Source organism: Garra rufa, chromosome 9, assembly GCF_049309525.1.
Source record: "Garra rufa chromosome 9, GarRuf1.0, whole genome shotgun sequence".
NCBI classification, from domain to species: Eukaryota; Metazoa; Chordata; class Actinopteri; order Cypriniformes; family Cyprinidae; genus Garra; species Garra rufa.
The window spans coordinates 1,323,116-1,342,775 of record NC_133369.1 but is presented as its reverse complement, the minus strand read 5'-3'; the positions used below and the strand labels follow the sequence as shown (position 1 = coordinate 1,342,775).

Sequence of the window (19,660 nt, the reverse complement as noted above, 5' to 3'; positions counted from 1 at the left end):
CTTTATAATTTTGAATTTCTTCAATAATTAAAAAAGCGAATCATTGTTTTTGCATTTATTTGATTTGTTTTAAATATAAAATCATTTTTAACCTTTATTAATAGTTATTTTATTTTTATTTCTGTTTATTTTTTATTATTTTATTATCTAAATTATTTATAAACTATTTTTAAACTTATTTTGAATAATTAATAAAATTGTATTAGTATTTTTCATTTATGTTAATTAATATTTTTATTATTTTTATTATCTAAGTTGTTTATAATTTTTTTAATAAATAAAAATCTTAAAGCTATGTATTTATTAATTAAATAAATAAATAATTTCTGTGAAGGCTATTGATCAGACTTCTAGCATAGATAGTATAATTAAAAAAAATACAATAAATAAATCAATAAATACATACATACTTTACGTATGACAACTACAAGTCTCTCTTTTTTTTTTTTTCTTTTTTTTTATAAAACTGTTGATACCTTCCATGTTTTCTATGTTTTTGCGATTAAAAACGACTTTTACTCTGTCATCGAGCGTGTCTAGTTGTGAGTTCCGGTGAAGCGGCGCTCTGATTCGGTGGCGGGCGGAAGTGATGTCAGATGTTGTGGATTGAGAGGGAGTTTGTATGCGTGTTGGTCTCCTCACAGACTACAATAAACCACACAAACCGGTTTTCGCGCTCTGGATTTCGGTACAGTGTTCTTGATTTAATGAATTTGAGTCTCTAAATGATTTCAGCGCAGTTTCTGGCCCTTTAATGCCCGCTGTATTGCGGCTCTATTGTTCGCTAACAGTAGCGCTCAGTTTAGTGAAGCATGCTAGTTAACCAGTCGCTTAACTAGTCGTTTTTGTGACACTACTTTTACATAAACCAGCTTAATTAGTCGTTTACGTAATCTAGATCAGATAATAGTTTGATTCTGATGACCCACGGAGTTTTAAATATAAAATATGATGATTGACAGCTAGTTTGTAGATATTCAATATAAACACAGATTAACTGCATCTTTGTTGTTCAGATCTTTATTTTTTTTTATTTTGTGAACATATGACCAGGGTTTATGTGTGTGTGTGTGTGTGTGTGTGTGTGTGTGTGTGTGTGTGTGTGTGTGTGTGTGTGTGTGTGTGTATATATATATATATATATATATATATATATATATATGTGTGTTTTCATTTAAATATATGATCATTTCCACTAGTAATGCAATTATATCCCTTTGTTTTGTGTTTTTAGGTTTTATGAGAGCAGAGGCGAGTGTGTAAATTGAGGAACATGCCTGAAATCAAACTCAAGCATGTTGTTTCGTGCAGCAGTGAGGACAATGTAAGTCATTTTTATAATTAATAACTATAATTAGACAAAATCTGTAATGTGGCATGTTGATCTTATTGAGAAAATAAAAGAGCTCTGTGTGTTTGTGGTGTGTTTATTTATGAATTACTGTATGAATTGATTCTTCTGAACAGACTCACAAAGCGGATAACCTCCTGAGCTCAGACACCTACAGAAAATGGAAAGCTGCCAGACCTGGAGAGAAGCAAGTTTCAGTCATTCTTCAGGTATGACCCTTTTGATTTTTTTGGATTTTTATAATGTTATTTGTTTATAATTTTGAACATTATTTTTAATACTTAAACATATATTTTTTAAATAAAAATATATAAAATCAATTTTGTTTCCAAACGGATAACTGGACACTACTTGCACTTATTTTATTAACTTTATTAATTATTATTCTGTTTTTATTTTTGTTTATTCATGTATTTTATTTTTTATTATGTAAATTATTTATCATTTTGAAAATTTAAAATTTATTCATATTTAATTTTTGTTTTTTATTATTGCATTTTTTATTGTGTAAATAACTTATCATTTTGAAAATTATTTGTAATAATTAGAAAATGAATAATTGTTGTTTTTATATTAACATTTTTATATAAACATATAAAATCATGTTTAATTCCTGTGATAACTGGGCACCACTTGCACTTGTTTTATTAAATTTATTAATTATTATTCTGTTTTTATTTTTGTTTATTCATGTATTATTTTAATTTTTAATAAAGGTAATTATTTATCATTTTGAAAATTGAAAATGTATTCATATTTAATATTTTTTTTATTATTGCATTTTTTTATTATTTAAATAATTTATCATTTTGAAAATTATTTGTTATAGTTAGAAAATGAATAGTCGTTGTTTTTATATAAACTTTTTTATATAAATATATAAAATCATGTTTAATTCCTGTGATAACTGGGCACCACTTCCACTTATTTTATTAACTTTATTAATTATTATTCTGTTTTTAATTTTGTTTATTCATATTTTTTTAACATTATGTATATTATCTAAATTATTTATAGTTTTAAAAATTTAAAAAAAAAATTTAAGTGAATAATTGTTTTTGCATTTGTTTATTTTATTTGTTTTATTAAATGAAATCATTTTTATTTGCAAAACGTTTAATGGACATCACTTGTGCTCATTTTTTTACCTTTATTAATTATTATTTCTGTTTATTATAATTTTTTTTTTACTTTATTTTTTATTATTTTATTGCATAAATTACTACAGTTTATGAAAATTATTTTTTATTTTATTAATTTAAAACGTTTTTTTTTTTTTAAGTAAAAAAAAAAAAAAATTGTTTTCATATTCACTTTTTTTTTCCAAAATGGTGGCTTGACATTTGCACTTGACATTTGCCATTTGCACTTATTTTATTAATTTTATGAATTATCTTTATCTTCTTTAAATGTTAACATTTTTGTCTCCAGCTGGAAAAGGAAGAGCAAATTCACAGCATAGACATTGGAAATGAAGGCTCTGCTTTCATTGAGGTCCTTGTCGGACACTCGACGTCAGTCAAAGACCAAGACTTTGAGGTGCGTCTTAAAGTCACACACTTGAGCAGCATCTTTGGCCTTAAATAAAGTATTTGAATATATTTTCCCACTCCTTTGTTAAATAATTCGTTTTGACATTTGACTACTTTTGTTATTTGTATTTATTTTGAAGTGCATTAAGCTAATACATAATACAACGCAGAACTTTGTTATATAGTATATATCGCTTTACATGAGAAAACTGTAATTTTGCAGATTTTTATATTATATTTTATATAATATTATTTTGTAGAATATATTCAACATTATATGAAGAGATGGCTGATATGTTATATTTAGTGACAAAATAAAAAAAATATTTTTTCAATAAATCTTTCAATAAAAAAACTTTCCACTAATTAACTATTATAATTTGTATATTTATTATGTATATTTATTCATACATTTTAAAATATATATTTTTGTGTATTCAGTTTTTGTTGCATTTTTATAAGGTTGTGTTTTTTAGAAATGTCTATAGTTTTTAATTTATTTCAGTTGTAAAATGTATTTATTTCAGTTATGTCATTACTTCAAGGTAAACTAAATTAAATTAAGAAATGAAAATAGCTGAAATCAATTAAATAAATAAAAATGTATGTTTTATTCATTTTCAAGTAACAAAAAATAATTAAGCATTTAATAAATAAATTATTTAAATAATAAATAAATAAATTCTAATATCTTGATTTATTACTTTTATCATCAATGTTGGAAACAGTTTAATGTCTTTATGGAACCTGTGATACTTTTTCAGGATTCTTTGATGAATAAAAAGTTAAAAAGAACAGCATTTATTCAAAATAGAAATCTTTCCTAACAATATAAGTCTTTACTATCACTTTTTTATCAATTTAACACATCCTAACTGAATAAAAGTATGGATTTTTTTCAAAAAGAGAAAGAAAGATAACATTTACGTACCCCAAACTTTGAACGAGGTCTTTATTGTTGCACAAGATTTTTATTTTAAATAAATGCTGCTCTTTATCGAAGAATCCTGAAAAATCACAGGTTCCAAAAAAATCTATTTCCAGCACTGATAATAAATCAGAATATTAGAACGACTTCTGAAGGATCATGTGACACTGAAGACTGGAGTAATGACACACAAAAAATCAATAAATTATATTTTAAAGTATATTAAAATAGAAAACCACTATTTTAAATTGCATTAACATTTTACAATATTACAGATTTTTTTTTCGGTATTTTTAATCAAATAAACAGCCTCGATGAGCAGAAAAGTCTCTGGCATTAAAAATATTACTGACCCCAAACTTTGAGGTGTTGTTACAAAAGTTTTCAATTTTAAATAAATGCTGCTATTTATAAAAAAAAATCCAGAAAAAAGTCACAGGTTCCAAACCAAATATTAAGCAGTGCAACTGTTGTCAACATTGATAATAAATCAGCATATTAAAAATTATTTCTGAAGGATTATGTGACGCTGAATACTGGAGTAATGATGCTGAAAATTCAGCTTTGCTTCACAGAAATAAATCAGATTTTAAAGTATATTAAAATAGAAAGCTACTATTTTAAATTGCATTGACATTTCACAATATTAGCATTTTTCTGCATTTTTAATCAAATAAACAGCCTTGGTGAGCAGAAAAGTCTCCTTTAAAAAGGATTAAAATTCTTACTTTTTTTTTTTTTTTTTTTTTTTGTATTTATGTATTTAGTTCCTGTGTGCTTGTGCACATTAGCTTGATAAAACTTGTTCTGAGAGTGCATCTTTTTATGTTGTAGGTTCTGCTGGTCACGTCGTCCTTCATGTCGCCCACAGAGAGCCGTAACGGCACAAACACAAACCGCGTACGTTTCTTTGCGACCAGCCAGCTGGTAAAGGCGACGGCGCAGGAGAAATGGGATCGTGTGAAGATCGTCTGCAGTCAGCCTTACAGCAGGGTATACGTGTGCTTATTCACTCTCCAAACACATATGTGACCCTGGACCACAAAACCAGTCATAAGGTTCAATTTTACAAAACTGAGGTGTACACATCATATGAAATCTCAATAAATAAGCTTAATAATGATATATGGTTTGTTAGGATAGGACAATATTTGGCCGAGATGCATCTATTTGAAAATCTGAAATCTGAGGGTGCAAATAAATCAAAATACTGAGAAAATCTCTTTTAAAGTTGTGCAAATTAAGTTCTTAACAATGCATATTACTAATCAAAAATTACATTTTGATATGTTTACAGTAGGAATTTTACAAAAAGTCTTCATGGAACATGATCTTCACTTAATATCCTAATGATTTTTGGCATAAAAGAAAAATCTATAATTTTGACCCATACGATGTATTTTTGGCAATTGCTACAAATATACCCCAGCGACTTAAGACTGGTTTTGTGCTCCAGGGTCACATATGCATGGGCGACATTAGGGCAAGACCCTGTTGTATGGGGGTACTAGATGGCACTAAATTCCCTCAAAAGAAAGCAAAAGCAGATGAAGATCTGGCATGTTTTTGCAGCCAATCACAGACATATCTGTTGATTTCCAACAATTAGAAATTAGTGTTTTGCACACTCAAGAATCATCTCATAACTAAAAGTGCAGACGCAATGTAAATAATAGATTCATTGTGTAGTTTAGAGAGCTCTATTGATTATCATTGTTGGGGAAAGTTACTTTTGAAGGTAATATTGAGTTACTTCCTAAAAAAAGTAACTAATTACGTTATTGTTTACTTTTTATGAAAAGAAATGCATTACAATATCGAGTTACTTCCTAAAAAAGTAACTAATTACGTTAATTAGTTACTTTTTATGGAAAGTCATGCGTTACGTTGCTTTCGTGTTACTTTTTAAATCTGGGCAGGGTTTGTTTTTTGATATAAAAAGTTCAATTTTTGTCAAAGTAAAAGCCTTTTACAGCAAAAGCCTCAGGCTTAGAGAAAAGTAAATTTAGGTCTGTACAGTAGACCGTAGAAGAAAAAATCTCAACTCTTCAGCTATAAAAAAAAGGAAAACATGTTTGATTATCTTGAGTAATTTTTGCTTATTAGTATGGATGAATTGGATCATCGAAGGTCGGCAGCAAACACATCGGTTACTAAAATGGGATTAAATACATAAAGGATATTTGTATTATTTAACATTTAATTACTGCAGGTTTGCGTTGAATTCCACTGATTTTATTCATTATGTGGAATACTGTATCTGTTTTTAGTGAGTGAGATGAATTAATGCATGTTCACATTTAGGGATGCTCATTTCGGTTAATTTTCCTGACCGACAACCGCTGCTCGTTATCCGATCATTAACCGTTAACTGATAAAATTAGAATAATGAATTCGTTTAAAATAAAAATAGAATGCACGAGTATCTGTGATGATACATACAAATACAAGCAAATGTTTTATTTTAACGTGCAAACAGCAGCATACAGAGCAACAACAAAAACTGCATTCATATACTCAAATTATCATGCATCAGTAGCGCTTCTGAGAACAGAGAAAATTAGAATGAAAAAAAAAATATATATATATAAATAGGCCTACACGAAATATGTATAAATTAAATAACTACCTAATTAAGATGACAAAACTAAAACACACTGAATCCTTCTATGTGCTTTGAAGAAAGGTACCTGTCTTGTTCTTCTCGTCGGACATAAAAACATATAGCAGTGCAGCCTATACCTCAGTTTTTAACATGTGGACATGCTACACGGATAGACTGGGACGCTGTCTGTTAACTCTTAGATCCATGACAAAAACACTTCACAAAAATCCTTTCAATTTGCGGTTCGGGTCTTTTCATCCACTAATCCACATATGTGGAGAAACGTGTTTTCACAGTGTTCAATAGCCAATCACAGACATTTCTGTTGATTACATTATAGCAATGGCCAATCAGAGGCGGCTATGTTACGATCCACTCACCACTCAAAGTGCCGGTTTCAGTTCTGCTGAATTCTATACCTCCACGAACTCTCTCATTAAAACAAATTAAAGCTGCGTTCCAGCCCAGGCAGGTTTTTAAGCTCGTAAATCACGACTTCAAATCACGACTCACGACATTGTAGCGTTCCAGGCAAGTCACCCCAAAATGCCTGAGCGCATGTATTAATATTACATTATTATTCATTTGTTTGCAAAGTTATATTGTCCTAAAGTCTTTTTTTCACTGTGTACCACTTGCATAAACACCGCACCCGTAGGTGCTGACATTGTTGTTTCGCGGGTTATGTCACGTCATAACTCGTAACTGGGAGTATATCGATGTAGTACGAGTTCACGAGTGGAAAGTCACGGGTTTGACTGCCATTCGGGTGCACTTTCACGGGTAGAAGGTTGGAAAAACACGGGTAACGGGTTGCCTAGAACGCGGCATAAGTGTAGACATGATGTAAATAAGAGATTCATTGTACAGTGTAAAGGTTATTTTATTACTTTTTATTAACTTTGTGAGATTGCGATTAACAACAGTAATGTATGAGTGACAGCTTTCCAGTGATTGTAAGGGGAGCGCGCACTTTTTAGACTATAATTAATTCAGAATTTGAATACATTTATTCATGGATTCACTCTCTGATAACCCAATATCGCCATTGCCATCGTGTTGCATACAGGCTACTACATCAGTTACACAAACTAAGAGAAGGTAAAGCAGGTGCTTACTCAGCTAAATATGTCTGAACAGCCGCACGTGTCCACATGCGCCCGTGAGTAAACATTATTTTTTCTTTCACCATGCAGCAAACGTAAAAAAAAAAAAATGCTTTTTTAACCGTTTAACTGATAGTAATAATCGGTTAAAATTCTTACTGACGGTTAACGGTTAAACGGTCAATATGAGCATCCCTATTCACATTTATTCTAGAACTAAAGTAACATCTTACTCATTTCTCTCAACATGGAGACAGGAGAGCTTTTAATCAATAAATGGGGGAAATATAACTGGCGGTACTTATTTGAAAAAAAAAATCTTGTCAAGTAAAAAGTAATGCGTTATTTTACTAGTTACTTATAAAAAATAATATTAATACGTAACTTGCGTTACTTGTAATCAGTGTTGTTTTCGTCAACGATGACGATGACGAAATCATTTCGTTGACGCCACTTTTTTTCATGACGATAACGAGACGATGACGAGATAAAAATGGCTCGTTGATGACTAAAACATGACGAGACGTGTGTGAGTTTTCGTTGACGAGACGAGAATAGACGAAAATGTTAGTGGGTGGTCCGTCAGACGTTTAAAATGCATGACATTTCTGCTTATTGTGCATGCCAATCAAAACCTAAAACGTATCTGCCGCTATGGCAAGCCGTTTTAGCATTAAATACTCTTTGCTATACTAGTATGGCAAGCCGTTTTAGCATTAAATACTCTTTGCTATACTAGTATGGCAAGCCGTTTTAGCATTAAATACTCTTTGCTATACTAGTATGGCAAGCCGTTTTAGCATTAAATACTCTTTGCTATACTAGTATGGCAAGCCGTTTTAGCATTAAATACTCTTTGCTGTACTAGTATGGCAAGCCGTTTTAGCATTAAATACTCTTTGCTATACTAGTATGGCAAGCCGTTTTAGCATTAAATACTCTTTGCTGTACTAGTATGGCAAGCCGTTTTAGCATTAAATACTCTTTGCTATACTAGTATGGCAAGCCGTTTTAGCATTAAATACTCTTTGCTGTACTAGTATGGCAAGCCGTTTTAGCATTAAATACTCTTTGCTATACTAGTATGGCAAGCCGTTTTAGCATTCCATCCTTGTTTGTCTTTTATGTTCTAAAACATTCCTTCATTATTGTAATTATTGTTGAAAATAGTCGATCCGGAAGCTCACATTGTGTTGAACTATAGATCTGCTATTTTCAGAACTTATAAGTGACACTACCCAACAGCAAAATACTTACTGACCTACAATAATTTGTTAAAAGACTACTTTTTTCCCTTTTTTTGACTAAAACTAGACTAAAACCTTTTTGACTTTTCGTCGACTAAAATTGGACTAAAACTAAGAAGCATTTTAGTCCAAAAGACTAAGACTAAGACTAAATCTAAGATGGTTGTCAAAAACAACACTGCTTGTAATGCGTTCCCTAACACTGCCACTAATGCATGTCTTTATCCTGTGTTTGTGTGCAGTCCATAGCGTATGGAGTGGCCTTCATAAAGCTGCACTCTCCTCCGGACGCTAACGACGTTCCCGTCTCGACTCCACCGGTGAGTGCCGCTTCTCTTCCAGCGTCCCGCTGTTTAACGGCGTGAGCTCTTACAGATGTGTTCACTCTCTCCCGACAGAAACTCACTAAACTGGGTCAGTTCAGAGTCAAAGACGAATCCCCCTCCTCTGGCTCCAATATCCAGCCGGGAAGCCTGTTTTTTGGCAGAGATGGCGCTGCTAAAGCCAGCACAGGAATCAAGGGTAATACACAAACAGTTTATGATGAAGCCATGCATTTATTCATTTAGCAGACGCTTTTATCCAAAGCGACTTATATATATAATGCACGATGTTATAAATAGTTGATGATGTAGTTTCCATCTGCTAAATGAAATCCAACACTCTTTTCTTATTAATTTTGAGCTGCTGGTTTCAAAAATAGTGTCTGTTTTGCTGGAGCACGTCACACTTTTCACTAAATGCGATGTATTCTGTTGCATTTTTGTTTTTGAGAATCATTTGTGTGGTGAATTAGTCTTATATTCTCCCTTAATCAGCAGAAAAACACCACAAACACATGATTCCTGAGCCAGATTACAGTGGTTTGGTTACAGTACGTGTCCCTGAACCACAAAACGAAATCAAAGTCATAAGGGTACATTTTTTTTAAACAATTTTTGAGGACAATATTTGGCTGAGATGCAACTATTGGAAATCTGTGATCTTGAGGGTGCAAAAAATCTAAATATTGAAGAAACTAAATTTAAACTTGTCCAAATTAAGTTCTTAGCAATGCATATTACTCAGAAATTAACTTTTTATATATTTATGGTAGAATTTTTTTTTTACTAAATATCTTTTACTTAATATCCTAATAATTTTTACCATAAAATTGATCATTTTGACCCATCTCATGTATTTTTGGCTATTGCTATAAATATACCCATGCTACTTAAGACTGGATTTGTGGTCCAGGGTCCAGGTTTTGACATTTTGACAGCTTTTGTGATTTTTATTTATTTCTGAGTGCATTCAATTTTATTCTTATCTACACGATGCACCGTTTTTATTGATATCTTTTAACCCAGCATCATCAAATTAAATCATATTAAGCCATTTTTGCAAATTGGCAGATCGTTTTCGAGATGCATGGCTGCTTTTGCTGCTGTATTTCATGCACATGGTCTAAAATTAACTATTCACCACTTTAGTTGTGGTTCAGAAATGATATTGTATTGTTATTGTGCCTTATAACAATAACAATATCTTTTTTGATTTGATCCATGTTTATAAAATCCTTCAGCTCCCACAAATTATTTGGTTTTCCGGCATTTTTGTGAATTTTAACCCTTTCCAACAATGACTGTATGATTTTGAGATCCATCTTTTCACACTGAGGACAACTGAGGGACTCAAATGCAACTATTACAGAAGGTTCAAACACTCACTGATGCTCCAGAAGGAAAAAACATGAACTAAGAGCTGGGGGTGAAAACTTTTGAACAAACTGGAGATGGAGAATGTAAATTTTTCTTATTTTGCCTAAATATCATATTTAGAAGATATATCAGAAGATACTTACATGTTTCCTAGAAGACAAAATAAGTTAAATTTACCCTGATTTTCAAATTCCAAAAGTTTTCACCCCCGGCTCTTAATGCATGGTTTTTCCTTCTGGAGCATCAGTGAGTGTTTGAACCTTCTGTAATAGTTGCATATGAGTCCCTCAGTTGTCCTCAGTGTGAAAAGATGAATCTCAAAATCACACAGTCATTGTTGGAAAGGGTTCAAATTGTGACTGTAAATGTAATCTATATATTATAATTTTATTTCACTCTCTTCCTGTTTGTTTCTCTCAGTGTCTCCTCAGAATGACAAGCTGAGTTACGCCGCCGCTGCTCTGAAGTCTGAAGGTTCGTCGACACAGACGTCATCCAGCAGCTCACAACAGGTGCAGAAGCACATCTGTGCTCATTTTTCAAAAAAATTAATAGTTTTAATCATCAAGGCTGCATTCAATTGTTCAAAAGTGACAGTAAAGTCATTTATAATGTCCGCTTCAAATAAATGCTGTTCGTTTGAGCTTTAAATTTATCTGTGAATCCTGAAAAATAAAATGTATGACGTTTTCCACCAAAATATTGGGCAGCGCAAGTGTGTTCAACATTCATAAAAATCAGAAACGTTTCTTGAGCAGCAAAACAGCATATTAGACTGATTTCTGAAGCGTCATGTGACATTGACAATTCAGCTGCGCATCACAGAAATAAATTACATTTGAACAGATATTCACATAGAAAACAGCTTCTTTAAATTGCAATAATATTTCATAATTTTTACTATAGTTTCGATCAAATAAATGCAGCCTTGCTGAGCAGAAGAAACTAAACATCAATCTTGAATGGTAGTGTATTTAAAGTTAATAAAATGTAAGTGTTTCAGAAACCATCTCTTCCCAAAACTCTTGTGTCTTGCGCACTATCTCTGGTTTTGTCCCTATTGTTTCTTTATTAGAGCTTGTGAATTGTCCCTGTATAGCCGTATTCCTGTCTTCTAACTAATGAGCAGCCCATTTAACTTCCTTATTAAATTAGCTCCAGCGCTTTGAGCATAAATCATCCCTCCGATGCGAACCAGCTCTCAGTACCTGATGCTGCTGTTTTGTGCTGAAGCGGCAGATATTTAGTCGTCACCTGTAATGGATTATTGACCTTTTATAGCGCTCCAGAATTACATTCTTATAATTGGAACTTAAAAACTGTGAATCTCAGCAGGATCTGAAATGAAGATGCTGCACCTGCTGTAGGACGGAGGTTATCGCTTTTATCACGCTCTCTTTTAAAACTATTAAGAGTTTGAATATTAAAAAGAATCCTCAGGACATTTAAAAACATGTCATTTCCTTAGTTGCATTGCTGCAAACCTGAATGACATTCTTCTTTGCACAAAAGGAGATGGATGAGAGGATGATACTGTTCATCTCAAGCTCCAAACAGCACGTCAACGGTGTTAAAAGAAGCTCTGTTCTTTGAGATCCGCTGCTCGATGTGATTCCTGTTGTGTTTCTTGTAGGCTCCTGTGAAGAGGAAGTTTGAGTTTAGTAAAGAGCGTCTGGAAGCCGCCGGTCCACCGCCCAAAAAACCCAGTTCATCTGGTTCTTCTGAAGCAAACTCTGCCACACCAAAACCTAAAGCAAGAACCGGAGCAACTGCAAGTCCTGTCAGCAGCGGTAAATTAAGAGATTAAATCATATTCACACATTTAGTCAGTGGTTTCTTAGAAACTAGGAGTGTCCAGGGTTTATATAAAATGTTTAGTCTCAGGCCATCCAAGATTAGGAGGAGTTCGTTTCACTTGCTCACGAATGGATCTTCTGGAGTGAATGGGTGCCGTCAGAATGAGAGTCCAAACAGCTGATAAAAACATCACAATAATCCACACCACTCCAGTCCATCAGTTAACATCTCGAGAAGACAAACGCTGAAACGAGTTCATCATTAAGATGTTTGTAACTAATATACAAGTCCATAATCCAGAATTACGCTTCCTCCGGTGAAAAAGTGATCTGGTCTGAATCAGGAGAGAAATCTGCACAGGTCAAGCCAAAACAGCTCTAAACAAATATGTGACCCTGGACCACAAAACCAGTCATAAGGTTAAATTTTACAAAACTGAGATATATACATCATATGAAAGCTGAATAAATAAGCTTTCTATTGATGTATGGTTTGTTGGGATAGGACAATATTTGGCCGAGATACATCTATTTGAAAATCTGGAATCTAAGCGTGCAAAAAACTCAAAATACTGAGAAAATCACCTTTAAAGTTGTCCAAATTAAGTTCTTAGCAATGCATATTACTAATCAAAAATTACATTTTGATAGGTTTACAGTAGGAATTTTACAAAAAAATCTTAATGGAACATGATCTTTACTTAATTTCCTAATGATTTTTGACATAAAAGAAAAATCAATAATTTTGACCCATACCATGTATTTTTGGCTATTGCTACAAATATACCCCAGCGACTTAAGACTGGTTTTGTGGTCCAGGGTCACATATGTGGCTGGATTTCAGTGTGGGAGACAACAGGAGATGGACTTTTTACTGGAGGAAGTGCTATTATAGATTATGGACTCATATTTTAGTTAAAAACGTTTTAATTATGTATTTGTTTTCTTAAAACAGGGTTCGTCCAGATTCTGTAAATGAAATTCCAGGACTTTCAAAGACTTTTCAAGCACTAATTTTTTCGTTGTGGATAATGGATAAATAAAAACATACTAATAAAACAAATGGCACAAATAAGGTGAAGCACGTGCAAAGTATTTACTACAACAGTATTTATACACTTTTACTATAGTAAAACCATTTGTTGATTTGGTATATGTGCTTTGAAGTTGCAAATTGAATCAAGTGATTAACGAAACGCACCAAAGTCCTGATCTGAACCAAATGATTCGCTATATGTAATCTGAAGTTGCAAACTGAATCAAGTAATTCGCTAAACACACTTTGAAGTTTCAAACTATATTGAGTAATTTGCTAAACGCATTTCCAAGTCACAAACTGAATCAAGTGACAGCGCTGAAGTCCCGATCTGAATCAAATGATTCACTCTACGTGACTGATTAGAACTTCGCATATCGTTTAATTCATTTCACTCATCAATATATGTGCTTTTTTAAAATCATTACAAGCGATGTTGAAATTTGAAAATGAAGGGCTTTTTTTAATGTGGCTTTTGCTAGTGAATCGCTTGAACTGAATGATCGCTGTCACGAGTTTGAATCATTTGGAGCGGTTTCGGCGTAAATGACTCACTCAGTTGATTCCGATTCCTCTGTTGCTCTTTTCGGATCTTCATCCATGTTTACACAACACTGTCAGTAATACTACTGGCTTAACTCACTAGTTTCATGACATTAACTGAAATAAGTGGGAAAAAAAGTATGTTTTATAAAATGTGAATTTGTGTTAAAACATATATGTGACCCTGGACCACAAAACCAGTCTTAAGTCGCTGGGGTATATTTGTAGCAATAGCCAAAAATACATTGCATGGGTCAAAATTATTGATTTTTCTTTTATGCCAAAAATCATTAAGAAATTAAGTAAAGATCATGTTCCATGAAGATTTTTTGTAAAATTCCTACCGTAAACATATCAAAGTGTAATTTTTGATTTGTAATCTGCATTGTTAAGAACCTAATTTGGACAACTTTAAAGGTGATTTTCTCAGTCTTTTTGATTTTTTTGCATCCTCCGATTTCTGATTTCAAATAGATGTATCTCAGCCAAATATTGTCCTATCCTAACAAACCATACATCAATAGAAAGCTTATTTATTGAGCTTTCATATGATGTATAAATCTCAGTTTTGTCAAATTTAACCTTATGACTGGTTTTGTGGTCCAGGGTCACATATGCTTATTGTAAAAATTAAACATTTTCATAGATACATTGCCTTTCAATAATTAAAGCACTTTTCAAGTACCTCTTAAGGAATATTGCTATTTTCAAGGGTTTTCCAGGCCTTAAAAAAAAAATCAAATTCAAGTACTTCAAACATTCAGCTTTTGTCTTCTGGAGATGTTAAAGGATGGACTGGATCATTAACTTGTGGATTATTGTGATGTTTTTAGCAACTGTTTGGACTCTCATTCTGACGGCACCCATTCACTCCAAAGGATCCATTGCTGAGCAAGTGATGGAATATTTTTAGTTGTTTTAGCTTTTTAACTAAACAACTGCTGAGAGTGTTGAATTGATGTCGCGCTTCTTAATTTTCCAGCTTCTCCATCCCAGAAGACGTCAGACAAGCGAGAGAGTCCTAAAACCAAGCCGGAGCCCAAACCAAAGCCTAAACCCAAACCTAAAGCCAAGTCTACAGAACTGGTGCCTTTCAACCGCATCATGGAGGGAGTGGTGTTTGTCCTGAGCGGCTTCCAGAACCCCTTCCGCGGAGAGCTGCGGGACAAAGCGCTGGCCATGGGAGCCCGATACCGGCCCGACTGGACGCCAGACTCCACACACCTCATGTAAGCAGCTCATTGTCAGTGACACCAAGAGTTTAGAGCCTCTTGACATGATTCAACGCTAAGAACCACCTCATGTTTGTTCAGAGCTTTTGTGTCTCTTGCAGCTGTGCTTTCGCCAACACACCCAAATACAGTCAGGTGAAAGCAGCCGGAGGCATCATTGTCAGGAAGGAGTGGGTGATGGACTGCCACAAAACAAAGCTGAAGATGTCCTCCAAACGGTGAGCATAAACTTGTCATTTCTGTGCTGTTGTTACTGGTACAGATGACAGTCATGGGAATTGCTGTAATTGATTTTTCTGGTTTGGCTCTCCATGTTTAATTCCTTGTGATGAAATCATTCAGATTAGTGGTGTTATTAAAAACAGAAACTAATAAAAATGGTTTTCATTAATTGGAATTAACTGAAATATAAGTATTAGATAAAAAAAAAAGTTCCTTTGCAACAAACTGAAATAAATGTTTCAGAGCTAAAACATATGTATGTATGTATGTATGTGTGTAATTTTTTTTGTAATAATTTAGAGCTGAATATAAAACCCCCAAATAAAATTACAAAAAAAAAAATAGTAACAACAAACTGAAATAAATTAAAGCTAAGTGGCAATATTAAAATGAAATAAAGATGAAAATGACAAAAGCACAATGAATTGTAAAAATTTGAAAGTTAAATACAAATATAAAAACTATAATAAAATGTATAAAAATGGCAAAATCACATAAAATGACTAAAACTGAAATAAAAACAAAGATAAATAGATATATAAAAAACTAATACAAATGACAAAGCTCAACAAAATTATTAAAAACAAAACAAAATAAAGTGAAAGCTAAACACAAATATAAAACTAAAATAAGACCAATAAAAAAGACAAAATCACATAAAATTACTAAAACTAAATAAAAAAACAAATAGATGAATAAACTAATACAAATGACAAAGCTCAACAAAATTATTAAAACAATGAAATAAAATTAAATAAAGCTAAATAAAAATAGAAAAACTAAAACTTAAAGCACATACAATCAATAAAACTACATAGCAATATTAAAAAATAAAATGAAAATGACTGAAGCACAATAAAATTGAAAAAACTGCGCATAAAAAATAAATCTAAATATGATATTTTTTTTTTTTTTTAATGAAAGAAAAAACTCACATAAAATAATTTTAAACTCACATGAGAACAAAAATTGAAAAATAATTCAATTCAAAATATTAATAAATATTTTAAAAGTACATAAATAATACTAAAATGACACTAAATGTCCAGTGTTTTTCTGATAGTTCAAGTTAAAGAAGAGTGCGTTTAAGGCAATTATCTATACTATTAGTTCAAGAATGTCCAAAAATGGACCTTGGGTAACCAGACTAAAATATTACACAGACATATATAGCTCTGCTTTAATATCCGATGAGGTTTTGCTAGTGGATTCACACAGATGCTGTTGCTCTGCTGGTGTCTTTGCAGTCGCTGTCGGTCTATAATGACCCGTCTGATCGTGCAGTTCCTGTAAAATGTGCACGAAGCAAAAAAGTGCTGTGAATAATGAATGATTGAATTACTGAAGTCACTCTCTCAGCAAAGGCCACATGAGGTATGAGTTTCTCCCAGAGTGTCTTTCAGTCTAAAGAGCTGATCGCTGCACATTAAGATGAAGCTGAAGTGAAAATAAACAGCCATGACTGAGTTCAGTATCAAATATTCACAGTGATTTTGAAGCGAATATAAAATGATGCCGCTTCATAAATATTGCAATATTTTATTTAATGCATTTATTTATTTTTTATGATAGACAACAGATTCATACTGGTATTGATGGAAAATATTGCTGTTAATGATTTATGTATTGTTATATTGGTTTACTATTTTTACAAAATAGTTTAGAAAACATGCAGTGATTAGTTGAACCAGATGTTTAGTATTAGTATTTTAAATCTACTTCACAAATGCATTGTGTGATTTAAAAAATATATAATAAAAATAAAACTGTGTAACTGGGACAAAAGCACAACAAAAGAAACTAAAAGGGAATTTAAAACTAAAATTAAAAATAATCAAAATATAAGGACAATATTAAACAAATACAAATGTACAAATTATTAAAAGCACATAAAATTACTCAAACTAAAATTAAAAAACTAAGCTAATTCGATACTAATATAATATAATATCATTTCTTTTTTTTAAATGACAAAAGCACAAAGAAAGACCATTTCCGCTCACTGAATAAAAAAAAAAAAAAAACTGTAATTGGGATTTTTTTAATCTAATAATTAAAAAAAAAACTTCGCATGATTGCATGATTTAAACTCGCAGTTATGGCTTTTTTTTCCTGCAATTCTGGTATCTTTTCTCTAAATAGCAATTTTTTTTTTAAAATGACAAGCACAACAAAAAAAACAGAACTAAAACTGAATTTAAAAAAATCTAAATAGATTTTCCTAACCCTAACCCAGGTTCTAAAAAAAACTTTTCAACATTGATAATAAAACAGCATATTAGAATAATTTCTGAAGGATCATGTGACAGTAATGGCTGATGAAAAATATATTTGAAAGTATATTTAAACAGAAAACCACTATTTTAAATTACAATAATATTTCACAATATCACCTTTTTTTTAAATCAAATAAACGTATATATTTTGAATAAATGCTGTTCTTTTTAACTTGTTATTCATCAAATAATCCTGAAAAAAAGAATCACAGGTTCCAAAAAAATATTTTGGCAGTACAACTGTTTCCAACATTGATAATTCTAATAATAAATCAGCATATAAGTGACACATAAAGCATGAAAACTCAAAATTGCATCACAGGAATAAATTATATTTTAAAGTATATTAAAATAAAAACCATTATTTTATATTGTAATAACATTTTACAATATTACATTTTTTTTTCTGCATTTTTGATCAAATGAATGCAGCCTTAATGAGCATAAGAGACTTTTTTTAAAACATAAAAAAATCTTACAGATCGCAAACTTTTGAGCAATATTATATATTTTGATTATTGAAATTGATTTTTTTGTCGTTTTGTTTTTTTGGTTGCATATATATTGCCCAGCCCTAGTGATTATCATAACAGTGCTGCTGGATAAAAGCCCAGCGTTGTCCGTGTTTTGTGCGTGTTTATCCGTTCAGCAGTGGGTTTGTTTAGCCAAAGGCAGCGTTTTCTCCTTTTGCCTGGCTCTCCATTGTGTCTGCTTCGAGTGCCCACCTCAGATTATGTATTCTGTGTTTAAAAGCTGCATCTGCCATGGGTAATTAAAGCAGACACTTCCTTTGAAGATGAGGAGGGTGTATCTGTCCATGCAGATGTCTCTCATACTTAATCACACTCACACAGATCAGCTCAGGTGTGTCTTTGCAGAACCTCCAAACATGGTTTTCAGCAGTCCTGCTCACATGAATCTGTCAGCAAAAATGCTGTTTTTTTTAATGCACCTGTCAAGCATTTTTGGTTTTTCATAGTGTTTTTTCAGACTAGTGGAAATCAAACATCCAAAAGTACTGTTAAGTCTTTCTTTTATAGCACTTTATCTATTTGTGTCAATAGATTTCAGTTACAATGCATATTGAATGCATATGCAAACCAAACTTCACACTTTTATTCCTGTCTATATCCTGACGGTTTTTACGGAGAGATTTGTTCATATAGAATTGATTTTATAAATTTTATCCCCCCAAAAATAGTAAAAAATAGTGTTTCTTGTCTGTTCTAAGTTTTTTTTTCTGAATTATGTTGTGACAAAATGAGATTCTCTCTGCAAAAACTTTGACTCTATGTCGAAAAAATTTAGTTTAGATTTTTGCACTGAAAAAATGTATGCAAATAAGCTTATATTTCATTAAATAATGCCTCATTTGCATATCTAAACCTAACATTTTAGAAAACTTGTATTACAAAAACTTTGCAATTATTAAAGTAATCAACTGTTAATTTTTACGGTTAATTTTTTTAAGGTTAATTATTTTTTTTACCCTATTCACCTGCAGTGTCTAGCCTTAAAGGAAGAAGAGCATTCTGGACATTCTGCTAAATATCTCCTTTTGTTTGTCACAGCAGAAAAAAAGGTCATATTTATAAGGAAGCTTTTTTCAACCATGAAAAAAAAAATAACATGACACTCTATGTTTGCAATTTTTACCTTTTTCCCTAGAATTATGCATGTTGTGATTAATAACTCTTAATGGCACTGAATAAACTTCATAACTGGCAATTCACATTTTTTCTTCGAATTGCACTACTAGACAAAAGGAGAGTAATATTGTTTTTAAAGAAGTGTCTTCTGCTCATTTGATCCAAAATGCAGCAAAACCAGTCATATTTTTGCTTTTTAAAGTAACTGGTTTCTATTTGAAAATATTTAAAATGTAATGTATTTCTGTGATTTCAAAGCTGAACTTCAGCATCATTTCTTCAGTGTCACATGATCCTTCAGAAATCATTCTAATATTCTGTTGTTGTTCAAGAATTATTATATTAGTTAATATATTTATATTTTATTATCAGTGTTTAAAACTGTTGAATACATTTTTTCAGGATTCTTTGAATTGAAAGATAAAAAAAATCTGCAT

At 31.7% G+C, this 19,660-nt stretch overlaps 1 protein-coding gene across 1 annotated transcript in view; it reads left to right on the top strand.

Moving 5' to 3' along the window:
- Positions 1 to 580: 580 nt before the first annotated feature.
- The window catches only part of xrcc1 (X-ray repair complementing defective repair in Chinese hamster cells 1), a 31,760-nt gene continuing 12,680 nt past the window's right edge, over positions 581 to 19,660 (top strand). Inside the window, exons 1-11 of the mRNA XM_073846865.1 lie at positions 581 to 688; positions 1,235 to 1,324; positions 1,468 to 1,560; positions 2,783 to 2,890; positions 4,646 to 4,804; positions 9,012 to 9,089; positions 9,168 to 9,291; positions 10,890 to 10,981; positions 12,103 to 12,259; positions 14,827 to 15,073; positions 15,178 to 15,294. Coding sequence (XP_073702966.1) covers positions 1,274 to 1,324; positions 1,468 to 1,560; positions 2,783 to 2,890; positions 4,646 to 4,804; positions 9,012 to 9,089; positions 9,168 to 9,291; positions 10,890 to 10,981; positions 12,103 to 12,259; positions 14,827 to 15,073; positions 15,178 to 15,294 — 1,226 coding nt within the window. The 5' untranslated portion in view covers positions 581 to 688; positions 1,235 to 1,273. The remainder of the gene's footprint in view (positions 689 to 1,234; positions 1,325 to 1,467; positions 1,561 to 2,782; positions 2,891 to 4,645; positions 4,805 to 9,011; positions 9,090 to 9,167; positions 9,292 to 10,889; positions 10,982 to 12,102; positions 12,260 to 14,826; positions 15,074 to 15,177; positions 15,295 to 19,660) is intronic.